The following is a 22,932-nucleotide window of genomic DNA, read 5'->3' as shown; positions in this document are numbered from 1 at the left end:
GGAGGAGCCTGTGTGTGTCTGGCTGCAGAGCACGCGCTGCCTGCCTACAGCAGAAGTGCTGTCAGCAGCCAGGGCTGGCGGGGTGCATCTCTGCTGTGTGCATCCTCTGCAGCTGTGCCTGCTCATGGACAGCACAGACCAGGGAACACTGTGGCTGCTCCTCACAAATCGATGATTTCACAGTTACAGCCTCTCACCTGTTCCTGCTTACCCCTTCTGCTCCCTTGAGAGCGGTAATGGCACTTTCCTTTCTCTTGCCACTTTTCATGCTGGAGAATACAACTGCATGGTCTCACACAACAGCAGTTGTCATTACACTGTTCACAAAACAGCAGCAGCACTGGCTTTTCTAGAAGCAAGTATTTCAGCTTGTTCATTTTACCTGGGACACATCGCATTTTTTCTTGTCTTCCCTACTTCAGTGTGTAATCACACTCACACTTGTGATGGATTCTGCCAGTCCTGAAACTTTCAGAACAGCTTTCAAATACTGAAGGAGGTTTTGCCCCTCACTGCTCCTTCAGCTTATACAAAAGTAGTGTATATTAGAATAAAGTCCTGCAGCAGAGTGTGGATGCCAAGGCTGTATCCTTAAAATGGCATCAGCTTGCTGTCCTACAGAACAGCCCTCCCCTCTCACCCCTGCCAGCAGACAGCTCTTCACAGAGACAGTCTTAAGACTAACTCCAAGAACTCAAGAGGCAACGGAAATTTGCTTTTCAACAAGATTTAATTTCTATTTCACTGACTGGTGAAGGGGTCCCGAGGTCACTGTGGTCTTGATTTAACCATCACAGTTAAATTCCTGGAGTGGACTGAAAACAAGATTTGGGCAGCTTTGGGGCAGTGGAGGTTATGAAAAAGAGCAGAAATGCTGTTCTTGCTGACTGCAAGTTCATCTGCTAGCTGCTCCTTACGTTTGGACTCACGGCACAAGCTTTAAATCATTCCTACCAAAAAGCGGTGGTATATCAAGAGCCCAGAACAGCAGGCCTGGCCATTCTCGAGTTCTAAAAAAGGCTGTTATTGGCCTTTCTGAGATCTGAAATTTCTGAGATCCAGCAAAACTTATCTAAATACACATTTTAGTAAGACAGCCATAACTGGCTGGAACATCAGATCACTTAAAAAGCATCTCTATGCATTTGCATCTCCCCAGGTGCAGGAGTGGAAATACCATCACCTCATTGTTTTCTCAACAGCAGGACAATTCTGCAGCCAGAATTCTACGGCCAGAATTCTGCTGCCAATTCTCTGTTAAATCTGCTTTTCTAAATTTCTTAGAATGGCTTCCCCTGCAGGAAGCAGCCACTAATACACCAGGGATGTTCTTACGACACTGACCCACAGCCCCTGCCCTGGGGAAGAGTGCGCAGTGCTATCTCAGGGTCAGGGGCAATATCATCTCAGTGACTCCCTGGCCCAGCACAGGGGTGGGCAGCCAGCTCAGCTGCAGCCCCACCACTGGCACAGCACAGCATCACTGTACACATCATTCACTTGAACTGGATACCTGTGTCAATCCCAGCTGGAACAGCATCCAAAGATACTAGCTGTTTCATTCTTGGATGCACATCTCCTTACCATCACCAGGCCATCTCTGGGGCACAAACAGAGCAGGAAAGCTGAGGTATGACTGAACACAGACCCCAGCCTTCATGGCAAGAAGCAAAGTAAGTGAAGAACAAGCAAGGCACTTGGAGAAACAACACACTTGGAAAAGAGCAATACCAAACGTTTTAATGTTGGAGCTGGAACATGTAGCACACGCAGCTGTATACAGAGCAAGTCAGTGAAGAGGATGGTAAGGCACAGACCAAGGGGCACTGGAGCACAAGGCTCACAGTCAGATCACACGCTGGCAGCACAGGATACAGAGGGAAGGTGGATACCATACCAATACCAGTGGAATGCCAGCCGATAGGACAAGGGGTCTGTGGACATGCCTATTTCTGCTCGCTTTGTGTAAAAACCTAGAGGAGGGGACAGACCTTTTAAATATTTAAATATATTTAAATATATAATTTAAAATACATTTATTAAAAAACAACAACAACAACAACAAATTTTCTGTCCCCTTCACTGGATTTTCACAGAAACTGACCAGCAGATAGGTTGGTACTTTAGCACCCTGACAATGCATTAAATTATAGAAAAGACAACAGTAACAGAGGAAACCTCTTCCTCCAGTGCAGTACCGTACAGTGCCCCAGCATTTTGTGCCACAAGCACACAAGGCAGCAAAGGAACTGGAGCAGCTCAGGCCCCTGAAGAAACACAGCCCAGGGCCTCACTTCACTCTCCAGCTTTTCAGGTTTCACACCAGCAGGCTCTGTCCGCACCTGCCTCACATGAGTTTCGTTTCACATCACAACCAGAAATGGAAAGAAATGCTGCTTCTCAGAGGACTGCGACAGATAATTCTGTTCATAACACTAACAATCTGTCCTTCATGTTAAAAGTAGCAGTACAGTTTCAAGAGAGACCTGAGCTTTCTCCATCACTGACTGGCTTGGGAAAGGAAACGTGTAGGCAGAACAGTAACTCTAGTCACATCTCACATCCCTGCCGCACGGAGTGAGAGAGTAAAGCAAAGTCTCACCTTGAGCATCACCCACACCTAAGGTGAATTCAAAAGCAGCACATGGAGCAAAGCACGGGACAGCCAAACAACAGCAACATGCAGCAGAAAAGGGCTTCCCTTCAGCAAGAGGTCTAAGAATTATGGGTGATAAAGCTACTGATGATGTTTTAAATAGAACTGTTAGCCATCCCTTAAGAACAGTTAGAGGATACAGGAATTTTGCAGGACATGTATGAGATCTGTTGAATGGAAGTGATGGAACTGTGTTCTTTGGAAGAGGCTGACATTTCAATCCTGATTTCCTCTAGTTAAGTTATAATATGTATTACAACTTACCCTTGCTGTTCAGGAGTCACTAGCTGGGAGGCCCAGCAGTGTACCCAGAAGCTTAAAAGGCAGTAAGCGCATAGGAATATACATGTTCTCCCATTATCAGCCCAATAGCTAGGCAAATAAGAAACTGATTTGCAGCCCCTGCTCCTGCACGTTCCGGACAGGAGCACTATTTTCTCATCTGCATCAGCACTGCAAGAAGCAACACTTTCATCTGATGCATAACAGTGTAAGGAAAATGTCCAAAGCTTTACATGAGTGAGCATCTACAACCTTGCCCCTGCTGGCAGATCTGGTATCTAGATCGATTCCAGGCCTAAGATGCCTGTGTTCCAGGGCATGGAGACCCACACACTGGTTGGAGACAGCAGCTGAATGCTACACTTCATGCGCTTCCAAGCAGCTTGGTCTGGACGAGGAGGACAAACTGCCTGCACACCTATTTCAAGTTACTGACTACTGAACCATGTCTGGTGGCAAGAGGCAGAGAATGTTTCCAGGAAGGATGGTAAGGATACTCTTGGCATGACCACGGGAAGCAGGTTGTCACAGGTTGCTCAGTCTCCTGTAAGCATCAACTTTTTTTTTTTTTTTTTTAAACAAACCAAGTGTAAAATATTGCAAAACACAAGAGCATAGGTGGGAGTCTGCTCTTCACATTGTTGTATGTGCCAATATACAACTATGTACCAACTCCACAGTGAGAGCAGTAAAGATATGGACTCTGTGCTGCCCTTCCCAGAAAATGTTCTGTTCACATCTTTGCCAACTGCTCTTCACTGGGCACCATCCAGAGGGCCTCACAGCTATGGTACTCCATTCTCAGCAATGCTCAGCAGGCCCCACAATCATGTTTCAAACACAGAACTGCGCTGGCTGCAGCATGCATTACAAAAAGTCACTCTGGGCTATGTGGCCTCTGGTAGTGAAGCAAAACTAACAGCCTGTTGCTCCCTGCCTCCAGGAGCCATTTACGCTATCAGAAACCTATGATGCTGTCACACTCAAATGTCTAGAGACAATCTTTTGCTGATTAGGTACACTCATACGCTAAGAGCTATTCCAGGAAGTCCCAAAGCCTGTACTGACAGACGGGTTGTGGCAGGGATTCCTTCAAAGTCTGGAATGACCACCTCTGAAATGACTGCCATTCAAGTTCAGCCTCCTCACCAGCAACAGCATACTGGGAGGTCTGTAATGAGCACAAACCTACCACTGGCCCAGCAAGCCCGAGGCTCCTTGCTTCTGCTTTCACACTCTTTCTGCTGGGATAAGAGCTGCTGTGCAACTGCAGTGCAGGCTGCTCGAACACCATTTCTAGATGTGTATGTATTTCACAACAGTGTGTAAAATATCCCATTTTATATGGGGAGAAACCAAAGCCTGTGGCAGCAGCCCAGTAGCAGACTTGGCAGTCAGCAGTCCCCCAAGTCCCAGAGCAGTGCCTCGGCCCCATGAGCAGCCTGCCGACTGTCCAGCTGGGGCTCAGTTCACAGGAACGCAGGAACATCCTGTTGCCTTTGGAGCAGTTTGTGGAGCATGATCCCAAAGGGCCGTGTGGTTTTAGTCATAAAACACCACGCTCAGGCAAGCTCTCAGCATGACGGCAGTTCAGCCAGCACGGAGTCTGAAGGACTTTTCAAGTCTCCCCTCCAACTGCATCCCTCTGGTATAAAAGAGCACCAAGATAACTGGTGTATCCCAATAAATAAAAAAATACACAAGATCCGATCCCTTGCATCCAACTTTGGGGTGCCAAGTAAACAGGCAAGTACCAGCATCTGTTAGAATCACAGTGCAAAGTAAGGGACGTGAACAGCCATCAACTAGGGCACAGGACGCTGCCAGGGCAAAGGGAGAGGAACATTAAGGCTGCTCAGCAATAACAGACATATCTGTAACAGTTATTCCTTCACAGCCTCATTAAATGAGTGAGCCCATAAAAACAAAGAGCCTCAAGAAAGGACATGCCAAAACCCTGCCATGCAAACTGTGTTAATTATGATACTAGGCAGATTTTAATAAGCCAGTTCCTGGCTCTCACACTTTCACCTATGAAGCATACATATTTCCAAGTGCAGAGGATCTCAAAAATACTTGCCAGTCATCTAATTCTCTAAACCCAAGAGCACAGAAAGCATATTAGAGGGTTTGTCATACCCCATATCCCATTGAATTCTTCTAGTAAAAAGAACGGATGAAAGAACTCCTCTGAAACCCACATCTAGTTACAGCAATGAAACAAATGTCTCAGCACAGGTGGTGGCAGTGGAAGAGGAGAGAGCAGGGCAGGTGGAAGGAGATGAAAGCACAGTTAAGTGTTTCTCTCCAAACAATGAGACCAGGGGAGCTCCTGGATTCCTGGCTGCACAGCCCCGACAGCTGGGGCTGTTCCTCCTCTGGTGCCCTAACAGAAAGTCAGACAACACGGCTGTCCACTCCCAACATCGGCCAGTCCGGAAGCACACCTGTGCCAAGCACTGGGGTGCAGGAGGTGGAGGGAGCTGGAGCAGCTAGGACTTTATCTCCCGGTCGGGTTTCATGCTGAAGGGCTCCAGCTGCTCACTCTCAGGCAGCATGCTGTTCAACCTCTCCATCAGCGGGACAGTCTGGTCAATGCCCATCTGGATACGGCGGAGGATGGCAGACATCTCGTTGACCTTCTGGATCTGCTCAGCATACTTGGCGTACTTCTTCTGTCGCTCCTGCATGAAGCTGTAAAGAGTTTCCACTGAGAGGTCCATCTGTTTAAAAACAAGCAGAGAAGCTAGCCATGTTAAGCCTGCTGTTACACAGACCTTACAGCACATCACCTCCCTTACAAGCATGTCAGACACCCCGCTGGATCTACTGGCCCAGTACAGGAGCTCCTCTACCGGTGCTCAGTCAGTTTGCCATGAAATGGGATAAATTATAGCTGTACGTGGAGGACATGCAACCACCTATACACCGATTATTGGATGCATTGGATCATGCATGATATCCAAACACAGGGAAATCATGGCCTCTGCCCACACCTTTGTATTTTTGGTAGAACTTGTTCACTTTCAAGCATTAAACTTTATTTGCCAGTAGTAACATCACTGGCTTCAGCAGGTTGCTCTACGACTGAGCCACTGCTGTTATTGCCACCATCAGCTGGAAAACTCCTGTCTTGAGAAAGAACCACAACAGATTAGTAGTGTCCCTAATTTCCCTGAATCCTAAAAATAAAAGTGTTATGAATGACCCCAGGAGAAACATTAGGTAAATCAGTTATGCAATTAAGCACGGTAAGTACCTAAACACAGCCAGAGCATTATTACAATGACAGGAACTGCACTGCTATTCCTGCCATTGAACTATGGAGGTAGCTCTTGTAATTCACAGCTCAACTTTCCCTACAGCGAGATTGTAAGCTCCAAGGAGGATTCAGCTGCTAGCACCACACCACACACACACCAGCCAACTCAGACCGTTTAAGCTGTTCACCACTCTGTGAGATACGCCATACATAAATCTCTCATTCAGAGAGCCTAGTACGTAACATATCTATTCCATTCTCTAAAAGCACACTGAAAACTCAGCTACTTCAACTCGCTGTAGCTGTGTTCAGCAACCCCACTCATCCCACAGCTGGTATATCTGAGCTGCAGGCATCCATCTCAGAACCAAGAGAAGAGCTCTCAGCACAGACAAAAATGTTAGCAGTGCAGTACTATTAAAAATCCCACTGCTGCCTTGGACAGCATTTAAACAGCAGGTGTAAAAGTGACCCAGCAGTGATTTGGAGACAAAGGGGGGAATTTACAGCAAGGGGAAGAGGTTCAAGGAGAGGTGCAGGGCTGGAGAGGGAGCTGCACTGCTGACAAACATCGCTCTCAGGCCCTGGGAAAGGAGTTAAGACAAAAAATAGTCAGGCAAGAAACTGTTTTAGTGAGGAACCAAAGCTACAGACAGCATTAAAAGCAAACAGACAAGTTTCCACTAAATTGTCATGGGGATTAGGAAGACTTTTTTTTTCCTATCACCTCCATCAGAGCTGGATACAGCACCAATTAACCTTTTATTTGTTCTATATTTTCTGGTGTTCTCAGGCTGAATTCTTCCTCTTTGCCTCTGTGCCTTCCTGTGAATTCCTCCCGCCACGCTTCCATGCATGAAAAAACATAAACCCAGCAGTGCAGGAAACTCCAAATGGAGTGGAAACAATTTAAGCCTACATAGGGGTTTCTATTAAAACCCTAGCTTAATAATTTAGGAGCTTGGCACTAGCTCTGTAAATTGGAGCATGTAAAAGCAGACCACCAGCAGGTCTGCACAGGATGGAAGTAAATCCAATCCAGTACCTAAAAATGTCCTACCTAACAAGAGCCAATGTGAAGCAGCAGCTAGCGCAGAGTAGCAGCCAGCTGAACAGCAGCACAGGGATAGGAGCAGAAACCTCCCTTGCTTCAAAGCCTTCCTCTCCAGGCAGGTTCCTCACATGGCCCCACAGCTCTATGCAAGGGCAAAGCAGGCATCCATCCAGCTCTGGAATAACAAAGCCCCCTTTCTCACCTCCAGCAATTTCATTTGGTGATTTTTTAGGCTCCTCATGTAAATCCCAGTGATGTCCACTTGCAGAGGGGAGCATGGAGAAGGGTTGGAGGTGGGGGGGAAGGGAGGGACCAGAGAAAAAAGAAAAGCAGAGTAGCCTTCTAAGGTACTTTTGGACATGTTCACAGTAGCTCTATAAAAGCTGCCTCACAAAATAGAGAAAGGCTGGAAGTGAGCGTTTCCTATGGTTTCCCTACACCTTGCATTACAGTTCATCTGCTGTGAGAGGCCACGGCAACTGCAAAGTCTGTGACGCTGCAAGAAAGACTGAGGTTGAGTAATCATGAGGAAAGGCTAAGTTATACCCAGGCTGAACTTGGTCTTTTTAAATAGTAAAAGAAAAAATGTGGTGTGCTAACTCTTGCATCTAAATGCCAGTGCTCTTTGCAGCCCTTCTCGAGGTAGGCATAAAAACACATCAGCATTCTCGGTGCCTCCTGCTGGAAGAAGGCTCCCTCCAGGGCCAAACCTTGTGCTGTCACCTCCCTTGTGCACACACTGCTGCTTCCCATCTCCTTCATTCCACATGGCAGCAATAAAAAGCACCTGGAGAGAGGTAGTTGAGGCCAGTCCACACTCTCCAAGACACATCTCAGGGGCAAGGTGAAGGACAACCCCCAACTCCCATGGGCAGCAGATCTGATAGGGGCCCATGTCACCATCTCCTTGACTGCCCCAGGCTCAGCAGTGCTCTGGGAAGGCCAGCAAGATGCTCCAGGGCCAGTGGCTCATGGCAGTCTAATATGCATGCTACACAATTTTTGTGCAGCCAGTAACACTTTATAACATAAATGGATCCAAATCCTAAACCCATGACTCATTCAAGGACAGTTGCAGCAATACAGTCATTTGTGTCTAAATCTCAAATTCTTAAATTTGAAATGCTATCTACTGGGTTTCTCCTTCAAACGAAAACAAACCCATAATCACTTCCAATATCACTGGAGATGGATGGTCCCCTGGCCAGAGGCCTCTACTGCAGCCCCTCCCAGAGGGGCACCATTCACACTGAGACCAGCAAGGGCTCAGAGACTGTGCTGCACAGGCCTGTTTGTAGCACACTGCTGGAACAAGAGCCAGTTGAGGGTATTTTCAGACATCTTGCAAACCACAATTCTTGCATTTATTTTGGAATTCTTCTTGGCCCATACTGCTGAGCAGAATAAATATATGAATTTAAGCACACAGAAGACTGCACTGGACACTAATCAGTTCTTTTTCAGAGATGATGCTGAGAACAAAACCATGCCCTAAGTGCACCTCTTATGTAGTGTGGTTTCATACTGACACTGTCATGGATATTATGTGTTCTGAGCTTTGGGAAACCGTGGTCTCATCTTGTTGACTCAGTGACTGAAATGGTAATTGGGGCACGATCCTTGTTGCAGAAATTTCTCTTGCTTAGAGCCTTGCCCCCTGCACAAGCGGCCTCTCCCTTCGTATTGGCAGCTGCCTGGGGGGGCTCAAATGAACATCTTCCTGTAGCTACACAATCATACCTGAAAATGACAGGCATGAACATGACTCCATGGAACATTAGTCACGATGCACTGGCGTGAAAACGCTTCTCAGTCAGTGCACTTAAAGCTGCAAACAGTTTGTCTGTGCTGGCTGGAAAGAAATGAGCTCAATGTATGGCTTTTCTTCCACCCTCCTTTTTGATAACGTCACGCAAAGTGAGCACAATAAATTGTGACAACTATCTGGTGCTGGGAACACTGATTCCCTCTTATCTCCCACACTGATAAGCAATAATCTTAGTGGGCCGCATCTTTACCAAGGTAGACAACAAAGGCTCCTAGCTAAGGATCCCACATCCTTCCCTTCAGGACCAATCATGAGCACAGTTCTCATGAGTACTGCTCCTCTGCACCACTTTAGGGTAAACAACTACAAACTTGTGTTTAAGTTTTGTTTAAACCTGATTTGACATACCAAAATGTTCCTTTTGTAATTTGCTGCTGCTGTAAACAGCTGCAAAGGAGTTACTCAGACTGCGCAGTGTGCAGATCACAGTCAGAGAATGAAAAGTCGTCATTTTAACTGTCTCTAACACCAAGTTTTTGTAACATTAACAAAAATGCCACGACCCAGTGAGCACTGCCACAGAAATACACTTCAACAAATCTACAGCTAAATATGTAACAGGTCTCTCAGCACTACTGTAGATAACCTCAGATCTTGATGTTACAGATGTACACCAGCTGTTGTGGGAGACCTTGGGTTGCCTCCCAAAACGGAAAAGAATTTGGAATTGAAAAGAATCAGAAGGTTCATTCTTGAAATGAGCTTTTCCACCTTTATGTAAGCCCTTTCTTGCCTATTGTGCCATTGTTCTGGATAAGTGTGTTGCTGTCCCACATGCTGACCTGCACAGACCACATTCCAGCTCAAGCCATCTCTGCTTGAGAGCTACCACTACACCTCTGCTATCTGTCTGACCTCCAGACTTGAGCTGTGGCTGCTACTGCTAACCACTGCTATAAAAAAAGTCACAGAATCACAGGGGTTGGAAGAGATCTCTGGAGATCATCTAGTCCAACCCCATCCTAAAGCAGATTACCTACAATAGGTTGCATAAGAGAGCATTTGCATTGCTTCCGAACAACAACAGGCAAAAAACCCCAGTACAGCTCAGGGTCATGGAGGTGGCATCAAACTAGACTTGCCCTGTCTGTGGGCCACACTCAGGACCATACTGCCTTCATGATCTCATCTCCAACAGCTTTGCTACAGTTGTGATTTCTGGTGGGCAAAGAAGCTGAGTGGTGCCATGTTCAGGCACAAGATCAAGACAGTCCGATACTTGGTGAGGTTGAACAATTATCTTGAGTTTTCAGATCTGCAGCTGGAAAACACTTAGCTTATGGCCTGCACAGCCAGTGTTCTTGGCCCCGAAGCACAACTTCCCACCTGAGGTCTGGGCTGCCTTTTACCAACAACATCCAGAAGATCTCAAACTCTTGCTCCCCTGCTCCAGTCAGAGACTGAGAGATTCTACAGCAACAAATGGTGGGAGGTGCTTGCTTGCAGGAGAGAGCACTGTTGTGGGCTTCTTGTGTATGAACACACACAACGTGGTAGACATGTTAAGGGTATTGCAGTTGTGCCTCAAAGACCCCACGGTGCTTCATTATGCGAGGGGGCTCAGCACCACAGTCACAGCCCTGAACAGCCCTGAGATCCACTGACAGCAGGTCCACTGGGATACCAGTTCTGCAGGAGGACAGCCCTGCAGCCACCCCCAGCCCCACCGCCTCCCATCAGGAACGTCCTGCCTCTGGCCCAGGCTGCTCTGCCAGCCCTGCAGGCCTCAGCACTGAGGAGCTCCACAGCATCCTTAGTATGGATCCAGATCCTAGTCTGCATTTAATTAGCTGTTCCTAGAGAAAACAAAAATCTGTATCTGTTACAGACTGACTCATTGCTTAAGTGATAACTTGCACAACTCTTATTTCAGGCATCCTAATGATTCTTCAACAAAACACAGCATTCAATTTCCTCATTTCACACTGGTGTCTTACTACTCATTCAAGAGGTAGCTACATCCAGCCAGAGCTAGTATATTAAATGACAAGTTACAAGTACTTGCAAATGTTATTTCCCATTATTGTCTTATTTTATTATAAATCTCAGTTCTGTATTTTCAGTATGTCAGAATGATTAGTTAGAAGCAAGTTGTTTTTCCTATAAAGAACAAGCTTCAGTTTGAAAGATGACTGGTATCATTAATGAGACATTTTTCAAAAACCAATACTGTTGTCGTTTTAGAAAGAAAAAGTGCTATCTAAAGAACAGTTGACATAGTAATTTTCAAGCCACCTGACCTAATGGTATAATTTGCAGCTCCACACTTGGAACCCAATAGCTGTAGCTCCTCTTTTCCATATGTACTATGGAAAGTCTTAAAAATTATCCAAAAGGGGATGCCAATCTTTGCCATATTTAATTAGATACACCAGCAGAAAAGTAGTATTCTCTTCTAGAAAGCACTAAGAAAAAGCTCCCAATTCTGTTATTAGAGAATGTAATAGAGCTGAGTTTTAACCATTTCCTGCAGCGTGTAAACTGGTTTTGTTTTGTTTTTTTCTTTTTCTTTTGCCAAGGTATCAGCAGATAAAGATGAGCTCAAACACCACGCTACATTCTGCAGTAGGCCAGCACATCCACAGCCCTACTTCCCATGTGCCTTGCAGATGGTTGGTACACGTGCACAAAGGCTGAAGTGTGAGATATGCAGAGGCACAAGCCTAGCAGCCAAGAATCAGGGATTTCTGGGCTTATGACAGATGAAGCTTTTGCTCTTTCTTTGCCAAACACAGTTCTCACAGTGCTCCAAATCAACTTCTCACCAGGAACACGCAAGTACCTATTAACTTTAACAGCACTAGGCATTAATAATCCAAAAGACTTTTGAAAGATGTTTTTGAACCTCTACATCAGCTTTTTCATATTCAAGCTGAACATGAAATGAGTCAATCACATCCAGTGATGATGTGAAGGGGAGGATCTATTCCTTCATTCTCAGAAGAATCACCTTTAAGACTGGCTCCATCATACATTCCCATCAGTGAAGCTCATGTTCAAAAATTTTTCTAGAGATCACAACATTTCACATTAAGTCTTCAGCTTCAGACAAGCCTCAAGGAAATGCTGAACACTGTGAACCATTTTCATAACAAGTTCTTCTGAGGCTATAGACTACTGTTCAAAACATGATAAAGAGTGCACACCATCACCAAGGATTAATGGTTAGACAAAAGTTCAGTGAACGGGGCCCAGGGTGAAGTTAGCTGGGGTTATTGAGGGCAAAGTGCAGGACCCAGCACTTGGTCTTGTTGAACTTCAACCCAGTGGCCTCAGGCCAGCAATGCAGCCTATCTAGACTGCTCTATAGGGCCTTCCTACACTCAGGCAGATCAACACTTCCTCCCAGCTTGGTGTCATCTGCAAGCTTATTGTGCACTCAATGCCCTCATCCAGGTCATCAATAAAGACATTAAACAGGACAGATCCCAGTACTGACCCCTGGAGAACACCGCTCATGACCAGTCTCCAGCTGCATTTAACTTCATTCACCACCACTCTCCAGACCCAGCCCTCCAGCCAGTTCTTTACCCAGCAAAGAGTGCATCTGTCCAAGCCATGGGCTGCCAGTTTCTCCAGGACAATACTGTGGAAGACAGCGTCAAAGGCTTTGCTAAAGTGTAGGTAAACTACATCAGCAGCCTTTCCCTCATCCACCAAGTGATCCACTAAATCTTAGAAGGAAATCAGATTGGTTAAGCAGGACCTGCCTTTCACGAACCCATCCATGTTAAATGCACTAAGCTTCAGGTTTCAGGAAAGGCTGAGATTTCTATTTCCCTGTTCACGTCTACAGATTGATCCCTAGAACAAATCAATCAAAAGTGAGAAGGCATCTGAAAATTAACACTGACACAATAGGAAAACTTTTAAATTGTAAGTAAACTGTCTGCAGTTTCCATGTTGCTTGGCTGGAGCATAACCAGAAATTCAATTTTATGGGCTGGGTTACACAAAAGGAAAGGTTACAACCCAAGAATCCTTTCTGACCATAAAATTCTTACTCTAAAACTCCTTACTATATACTGCTGCTATGTTGATTTGCTGTACAAATACCTGAGTATCTTCTTCAACTGAAATTCATCTGATCTGAGACCTCATCTTTTGGTTTGCTAGTCCCAACAATTGCTCCTCAGATAGATTACTGCATCTTTCAGTAAAGAAATCTTATTCCTTGTCTACTATGCCACAATTTTACATAGTTCATACGCTTGATTACAGGATATTCTGCTATACTATAATTCAGTATTTTAAATAGGTTTGCAGAGGTTGATAAAAATCTGCTCAGGAACAACACCTACGAGAATTAATTACTAATAAATGTTGTGTTTCTTATCTCTAGAGTAGTGTTGAAATAATAGCTAACAGTCTTCTCATACAGAAACATTCATGCCCCAGTGGCAAACAGGCAGAAAGGAAACCCTACCCCTCACATGAAGCAAGATGGACAGATTACCTGCACTTAGGCTTTGTAATATTTTCCACATGAAGTCATTTTTGCAGATCAGAATGCTAACTGCAGGGCTGTTAACACAAGGTCAAACCTGCTCCACCAGCCTACCACCTATCATCTTTAAGTCAACAGTACAACTCCAAATATTTGCAGATGCTACTGGCTAACCTGTCCACAACGAGCGCCAAATTGCAGAACTGTTTGTTAGCTAACACTCAAAAAAAAACACCCCAAAACCAACATATAATTCTCGCTCAGGGGTAGAGTTGACACCTTAAAAGTTTCAATGCACATTGAAACAGGAAGTAATTGTTAAAAAGAGTCTGTAAAGAGACTCTTTCTGTATCCAAGAGAATCCAGCAGGGAGGGAGTAAAGCATCTTCAGCCTAAATCCAAACTTAATTACAAAAAGAAATGGTACTATTTTTGGTGCTCACTTTACACAGCCAAATAAAGCATTTCCAGTTTCTTCCCAGAAGTTCTCCAGTCCCCAGGCATCCTTATATCCCTCCTGCTGTACTATGAACTCTGTTTTGTTGAAATAGCTGGCTCATGCTGCCAAATGAGATTGTCTCATGGGAATACCTTGCATGATACACCCCCAGGCAGAGATTTGCATTCTTCCTCTCACAAATCTGTTCCATGCACAAGTTCAGTATCAAGACTAACTCTTCTTCTTAGATACCTCTTCTTCTTATTTGAAGCTCTGCAATGATTTTTGTTTGTCTTCCTACCTGGGAAAATAAGACTCGAATAAGAAACCCAATTTTCTAGTTAAAGCAAGGTGTGAGAAGAAAGTACATTCTACTCCTTTTGGTACTCCGTAATCCTAAACTCTAGGCACTAATACTGATGAAAGCATCAATACGGGACTTAGCACATCAGACTTCATTGTCAGTCTCTTAGAGCACTGCATTTCTATAGTAACACAAATCTTTCTGTCTGCAAGATGCTTGGTGAAGTTCAACTTAACCAAGGTGAAAAGGATTACAACTTTTCCCAAGCAGCCACAAGAAAGCAAAGCACAACAGAAAGGAACATAATGGAAATGATTTCATACACACATCTGGGAATGAGGGACTGGTCTGTTTTATGAAACAAATAAAGCTGTATATGTTAACACAACACATTTCAACATCATAAAGTTCACATACAACACAGCACTGGGCATCTGCCTGCGGCACGCACAGCAAGATGTTTGTTCTGTGTATTGAAATAACAACTGCAAAGCTTTTTCAAAAGCAAATTTCCCATTTTGCTGTTGGCTGGCTAGGACATCATCACACTATTGGAGAATTCTAGCTAAAAGTGTATTAGGCCGCAGAAAGAAAAGCAAGATCAGCTAAATGGCATGAAGATTTCCATCTTAATAGCGTTGCACAGTTAGTTCTGCATGATGGTGTCTGTTCCATTAAAATTCCAGTGTTTATAAATAACAATTCATCAAATGGAAGAAAAAAACGAGCCTGACAGACTGCCACAGACTTCAATCTCATAACTTCTGGATGCCAAAGACTATATTTAATGTACTGTTTTTTTTTCACAAAACACTGCATTCCCTAGAACAGCTTTCATAAAAATCATGGCAGCACGGCATTAACCCCCCCTGAAAATACAAGTGACATTTTGAACAAGCCCACATTTCATTATATCCCAAGAAACTCTTATCCTTTTTTCCCCGGATTTTGGCCACTATTTAAATCTGTGAACCAAAAGGCTCATTCTGCTTGAAAGTTAACAAGGCATAATCTGGGAAGTCTTTGTAGTACAGAGTCCTAGAATATCCTGAGATGAAAAGGACACACAAAGATCGCCAAGTCCAACTCCTGGCTCCACACATGACCACCCAAAATCCAAATCCTACGTCTGAGAGTTTTGTCCAAATACTTCTTGAACACTGGCAGCTTGGGGCCATGACGTCTGCCCTGGGCAGCCTGTTCCAGAGCCCAGTCACTCTCTGGTGCAGACCTGTCCCTCACCCCCAGCTGCCCTCCCCTGACACAGCTCCACGCCGTTCCCTCGGGCCCTGTCGCTGTCACACAGAGCAGAGCTCAGCGCTGCCCCTCCGCTCCCTGTGAGGAGCTGCAGCTGCCATCAGGCCTCCCCTCAGCTCCTCTGCTCTGGGCTGAGCACACCGAGGGACCTCAGCCGCTCCTCCTACATGCTGTCCTCAGACCCTTCACCATCTTCACAGCCCCCTTTTAGAAGCCCTGTAATAGCTCTATCTACTTTTTAATGCTGTGGCATCCAAACCTGCACAAAATGCTCAAGGTGAAGCTGCACCAAGCAGAGCGGAATGGGCAATCCCTCCCCTCACCTGGCTGGCAGTGCTGGATATGATGCACCCCACAGTACAGTTAGACTTCTTGGCTACCCAGATTCAAATTGTCATCAACCAAAGCCCCACTGCGTGTTCCGTCAAGAGTACTCTCTACTTTCACTTCTGCCAGGCTTCATTTAACTCACTTGCTTTCAGTCCTCTGCGTCCTTGCCTTAAATGGGTTGAGAGTTAACTCATGTTCTGAGTCATATTAGCACGCAGACCTTTAAGAAAAGGTCTTGGACCTTTGGACTTGCTGAGGTTGCTCATGTTTTGTTGGTGAAATTCATTTTAGTGAGGTGTCATTCTCAAAGCATACCGGTTGGAAACAGGCTTTGGTTTTGGAAACTCAGTTGATATCTACATGGAAATCGTAACTACGGCCAGTAACAGAAAATATCTCACACTCAGGAAAATGATGAAGAAACAGAGCCCAATTCAAGGACAAAAAGCAAACAAAAACTACCTCCCACAAAACTGTCCCAACATTTCAGTCCGTCCCCTTAAAGGACACTCATCAATTGTGATGGAGCATTGTAGGGCTCATGTCCTTCTGTTAACAAGTGTGAGGAACAAGCCATGCAAATGCAGCACACATGCATCCCAGGTCCTGTTGCTGCTGCAGTTAATGGCATACTGCGCTGCTTCAACCTCGTTCCCAGCCATGCGATGTTTTATCAGTCTCTGATTCCTAAAGCAGGAGAGCTACAGCACATCAGTAGCTCTTTTCCCTCTTAGGGAAAATCCAGCTTCAAATACATTTTATGTACATTTTATCATGTAACTACACTTACAAGATACACAGGATACTTCGAACAGTATATTGGCAAAGGGAGCATAAGAAGTCTAATAATAAATGCCAATGGTGTTTTTATTTCGAAGTATCTCTGAAAGGAACTTAGATGGCCTTTTAGTTTCCATTGTGCTTTCACACAAAGAAGTTCAGCTTAAATTTTCAATCATGATGAATAACTTTTGGATAGTCAGTTTATTATATTTTGAAAGACATCATCTTTCAAACAAGCTTAGCGACTAGCACACAGAAAATCATCTTTAAGAAACAAAAAAGTTTTGAGTATCCAAAATCAGGCCTTTCTGAACATTAAGCTGTTCCCCAGCATTTAGTTATCTTATTTGCTTCTCATTCCCTGTTATTTCCTATCGAATGACTTACTAGATTCTCTCCCTGCCATCCAAATCAAATACTCTCTGCAGGTAATCATTCTCCTTGCGTCACTTGTTTTCCTCCTGCAGGCACACCTAGCATTTAGTGCTGGTCAATATTCACCTCCAAACTGATCTTGGCAGAAGTCTCCCATTTTACAGATCACAAAACTGAAGCAGACTTCTGGTGAAGGAAGCACACACTGATCTCAAGCCTAGAAGTAGCTGGAGTTGCTCCAAGTTTTACAGTAGTTTTAACAGAGACCTACAGCATTGTCATGGCAGAAGTGGGATGCAGCAGGACCTCCTGACTAACATGGGGACTTCTTGCCAGGATCATCATGTTCTGCATAAGTTGAGTCTACACAAGTTCAACATACCACCAGCAGACAAGTAAGATTCCATTTCCAGTCCCACCTGAAGAGTCTGCCCCGGAAGTCAATAATGCAGTGATCAATCTGACATACCAAGGATATCCATCCTATGAATACTGAGGAACAGATATGCTGCCCAGAGAAAAACTTTTTTCCCCAGAATTGACAAATTTTATCAGATGCCATAACCCTGAATTAACATATGTATAAGTCAAAATCTGCTGTTCTGTTGTTCTTCAAACTGCTACAGGGAAAAAAAATAGAAGGAATTCTAAATATTTCAATGGTTCTGGAATTAATGCAGTATTGCAACAGATGGTGAGGCAGTTGCCAAAACTTAATACGAAACATAATATTTAATGCATACTGGTTATTTTATCCTAAGATGCAAACACTTTTTTTTCACTTCTGAATAAAGACAAAGCCCATCGTGACATATTCAAACTGTTCTGAAACCAGACAGTTCGGGCACCAATACTTAATGGTTAACTGCTGAAGATGGGCAGATGAGCAAGTGAGTCAATTGCTTTCAATCATGTCTTCAATTCTTTCCCCAAGGAAATGCTTGGGTAGATACCATTTGAAAAAGAACAACCTGGAAAGCACACAGATTCTATGTTTCAGAGCTCTAGCCAACATTCTGCAAACTAGCTAACCCAGGAAATGAGATGTAGAGAAACACTAGACTGTTTTGGTCCCCAAAGCAAAGAAACACAACGATGGGTCAGCTTAGACTGGCACGTAAGGTATTTGTTTTCCTTAGATTATTCTCTTTTCAATTAAGAACAATTTTAATTTAGATTGTTTGCTGATTTACAAACCACTGCAGTCAATTATGAATTATCAAGGGCCAATAAACTTACAACAGTACTTAAGAGTTTTGCCAGAAATTGGGAAACTTTTTTCCAGACACATAAGAAGCACAAGATACTTACCCTGAGATATTTTGTCAAGAGAAAACTAAAATCTAGCTGCAGCTTATATGACTGCAGCACACTGTATGGTAGGACTACAGCTACACTGAATAAAAACAGTTAAAGTCTGAGAAGTGAACAGACCTCAGATAAATGGCAGGAATCAGGGACTAAAGCTCATTATTTTGTAGTGAAGTTAAGAGTATAATTCTCCAGAAAAGTCTGTTATAAGAGGAAAAAAACAATTCAACAATGTTACAGAGAAAAAAAGGGAAATAATGACTACTAAAGAGAGAATATAAGAGTTTACTCTATAGCTCATGCACATATTACGCTTTTCACAATGCTTTCATTCTCTTTCATTCTTACTCCTTACCAATGGTCAAAAATTAGTCTATATTGCAAAGCGAAATCATTGCTGACAAGTGGTCACAGACAAATGTGATTTCCTACATCTCCACTTGTAACAAGAGACATACCCTGTTCTAGTTCAGCTGCACCCTTTGTTGTCATCAACTGTCAGCATTGGTTCAATTTAATGCACTAAAGAGAGTCCGAACAATTTGGAAAGAATGATTTAAGTGGAGTGGGTCCCACCCCGCTCCTTCAGAACACACATACAGAACAGCCAAAGCAAGAAAAACATCTAAAAATTATTAGGTTATCTAACAGCAAAAAACCATCAGATCTGGCAGTGGGATTCAAAGCATCTGAAGTTACTTAAGTGTCGTGACCAAAAAAATCCCAGAAAAAAAGCCAGCAAACCAAAAACATGACTTGTCAGTTTCCCAAGTTAGATTCACCCATTTCTCCAGCACTTTGTGATAAAGAATGGAGTAACAAAATCAGTATCACATATCATCAGAAGTGTTATATACTGTAAGAAAGTAACATCATTGCTAATTTAAAAGGCAGTCTGTAACTTCTCTGTAGAAGGTAAATCAAAGTAATGCAGATTGCATTGGTGGAGCCTACCATGACTTTAAATCATGTTGACAGTCACTCTCTAATAGCCAAAAGAATTACAGTCTGCTGGATTAATGCTGTACACTGTCATTAGGCTGGCAATTAAATCCCATTTCTGAGATTGTGTGATCTGAGTTACCAACATCTGCAAATATTCTTACATCTTGTGTAACAGCTGGCCACAGATCATGATACACCAAAGGAAAAAGGCCTTTTTAATGGCTCCCACGTTATTTTGGACTTAAAACTTCATGATGACAGCAGCTTCTCAAAACAGCCCATGAATCAAATTTATTATCCAGTTGTCATATGGGACTTCTTAACTCTAAGCCAATATAGCAATAAAGAATCAAGGTCATTGTTTATTGTACATGAATAAAAATTAACCACCTGTTCAGAGTTTTACCTTTTGACACTGAATGGTATTTGGTCTCAGAGACTCCTGACATCTATAACATTTACCAGTTTTGTGAACATGTGAGAAGCCACTCTCAAAGAGCATCTCCACTCATGACAGTCTGTCTCAACCTTAAAAAATGGTCAGCCATTCTGCTTCCAACATCACTAGCTACACACAATGAGATGGGCAATTCAATTACAGGATGCTCACACAAGGAATCTAAAATAAGGTAGTCAGGGGACTTAGTTTGAAATGCACAGACAGTGAGTTTCTCCAGAGTGTTTTCTCTGAGGCAGATGCCCCAAGCAACTACAGATCACTCACACCAAGCACTGACTGGCACTCACAGCTCACTAGGGACTAGACACATGCAGAGGCGAAGGCCCTCCATCCCAAAGCAGGTGCAAAGTGGGCAGTACCTCTTTGATGCGCTTCACCAAAGCATTCTGGTCAAAGGCAACAGCCTCTGCGCATTGGTGAAGATGGTCCTGGTATCGGAGACACAGCTGCAGCACTTGATGTGGATCCAGCTTCTCCAGCTTGGTGTTGGTTGGAGACGTCTGTCCACTGAGGAGTCCTGCAAAGCAAGGGGAGCAGTGGAGTTAACTCAGATGTTCAAATCACCAGCCCAGCTGCAGGCAGAAGCAGCACAGCACATCCAGAATAAACGCTTTTAAAGGAATAATTAAAAGTTAATTCAGGCTGCAAGGCTATCGAATGGACTTCAGCAATACAAAGGTCCAGGGGAGGCTAGAACTGGGAAGGACGTGAATTTTTGGATGTTAAGGTTTCATAGCAGTGTGAAGAACAGTTTGCTATACAGCTTAGCCCTCCTTGACAGAGCTTAAACACGGAATCTAAATGTAGCACCATAAGGCACAACAGCTTGGTTTACACTGGTAAGATGCATGAAGCAAGTCCTGCTTCTTCTTTGTCACAAACCATTCTGAGCTCCAAAAATGACCCTCCTTCTCATTTAAGTGTGCCAGAGAAGTAGTCCAGTTCTGTGCTCCCCTAAGGGCATAACACTCAAACTCATTTCTAAAAGCATTAAAATTCACTGGTTATCCAAAGCAAAGCTGAATAAAAAAATGTCCCACCTAAGTTAAATGGGATAAAACGTCCACACTTTGCCTACCTTGACTTTTAAAAGCTTCAGAATCCTTTCATGCTGTAAAAAGCATTTTTCTTTACAATCTCAAAGGTACATATATTTAAATTTTATAATGAAATTAAGATTCTTACCTACTCACATGATTCCAGGTTTCACAAAATGCTCACAAAAAAAGAAGAAAAAAAAATGAAATGGCATGAGACGTAAAAGTGGGCCCAGTGGGCCACTGTTTACATCCAGAGAAACAAAAGGCAAAATCATTTAGAGAATTTCTCCTGCCCATTCTTTGCTGCTTGCACAGTGCAACTTGAGAACCTTTACTGAGTCCAATCATACATTGCATCATATGTCAATTTTCTCCATAGCTTCTGGAAAAAGTGATGTTAAATTCTAAGGCCAAGCTTTACATTTATATATATATATATTTGTATATGTATGCATATATGATTTTTCTTTCCTTTGTTTATTTTCATTTCATTTTGCTCCAGCATTAGCAGAACATTTTCCTAGCAGGGACACCACCTGTGACAAGCAGCACACACAAATACAATCTGCTTTTTCCAACACATCCGCCAGGCTACATAAGCTGAATTCGGTAACTGCACGCACACGTCCTTTGGGGCTCTCCATTTTACTGACAGGAAAGGACATAAAAACAGCAAATGCAAGAAAGTATCACACCAAGCAATTAAAAGAAGTAATAAATGCAGGTTAACTGAATTGGAAAAGTTGTTCTTCTAAGAATGTACCTCAGTGGAAAATGGAAATTATTTGAATGGGCCCCATGCATACTGAAAGCTACAAACAAGTTGTGACATAAAGTTCTTGCCAAAAGACTCACGAACAAGACAGAAAGAAAGACTGAGGCTGAAGATCTTATGAATTTCAGAAAGTTAAACCTCTTCAAGAACATTTCCAGACAGAAAGGAAAACAAAACTAGGACAACAATCTCATCAAATATGATGAAGTGAGTTTACTTTCCATCAACAGTCAACATTTTATCCTCTCAGGATGCTCTCAATTTTCCTTTACACAAACCCTTTCTTTTCCTCATCTTCAGAGAAAAAAAGATAGTTTTGTGTTGCTGACTTGTTGCCCACTACAATAGCACCACCTGAGTCAAGATGTCACGAGAAGAAATACAGTTAACTGTTTGGTCTCAACACTCTGTATTAATCAAAGCACTTTTTATGTTCTGTAAAGAACCACCTCCATCAAAATCTTAGGTCCAGCAATATCAATTGCAAATCTTTCAAAACTACTCTCAGATGAAGTGCAACACTTTAATGAGTGCAAACCAGAAATCAGACTTTTCTTTTTAAATGTATACACGACATGTTTTAGCATTCCATCAGATTCTTAGTTCTGATCCTCTGTACGTTTAAATTGTCAGGATAAATGTTCAGATAACATCATCAACTTTTACTACACTGAATGTTCACAAAATAATGAAGAGTTCACCATACAACTGAGGTTACTCTGTTTCCTCACTGATTTAAATACAGGATGCTATCAACTAACTAATTTTCTTTGGTTACTAACCTCTCATCAACTTCAAGAGGAGTAAAGAGAATTATGCTCTATTTAATAGTTTTAATTAAAATGAAGCGTGCATTTGGGCTAACTTAAGCTGCTTTTAAGAGTTTTAAGGAGGAATAGGCCAAGGACAGTAAAATGAGCTACAAAGGGCTATGCTACCTAAACGTACAGTATGTACTTACAGCCATATACAGGTTACATAATGCTAAAAGCCAAATGAATAAACTGCAAGGAGCCTCTGACTCACCATCCAACAAAACATGAGCTCAAGTAAATGCAGACATTCAAGCTGGAATACATTCATAAGAAGGCAGAAGTTCAAATAAGTGACGTACATCGTTCAAAGATAGAGGATGGTATCATTTGGGGTGATGCAGCAGGCTGAAGCCAAGGCAATTAGCTTCTCTCCAGATCTCTAGGTTCACGCTGCCAATGTCAGAGAACATTTTAGCTCAGAATTTCAATTAATAGGAGATGAAAAATTAGAGTAAGCAACAGAATAAAAAAGGCCAGGTACCTTTCTATCTGGCAAAAAAAAACCCTCAACAAAAATCCATCTCCCATCTTTTCTTGTTCACAGTGACTACTTACTACCCACACTGTAA

General features: G+C 43.3%; 1 protein-coding gene across 3 annotated transcripts in view; it reads right to left on the bottom strand.

The window, feature by feature from the left end:
- Positions 1-14: 14 nt before the first annotated feature.
- Positions 15-22,932, bottom strand: part of BORCS5 (BLOC-1 related complex subunit 5) — a 60,899-nt gene continuing 37,981 nt past the window's right edge. For all 3 annotated transcript variants that reach the window (XM_031603196.2, XM_031603197.2, XM_031603198.2), the window contains exons 3-4: positions 20,093-20,250; positions 15-5,661 (exon numbers count right to left, since the gene is read on the bottom strand). In XM_031603196.2, coding sequence (XP_031459056.2) covers positions 5,431-5,661; positions 20,093-20,250 — 389 coding nt within the window. In that variant the 3' untranslated portion in view covers positions 15-5,430. The remainder of the gene's footprint in view (positions 5,662-20,092; positions 20,251-22,932) is intronic.

This window comes from Phasianus colchicus, chromosome 1, assembly GCF_987193195.1.
Source record: "Phasianus colchicus chromosome 1, bPhaCol1.hap1.1, whole genome shotgun sequence".
Taxonomy (NCBI): Eukaryota; Metazoa; Chordata; class Aves; order Galliformes; family Phasianidae; genus Phasianus; species Phasianus colchicus.
This window is presented reverse-complemented; position numbering and strand designations above follow the sequence as displayed.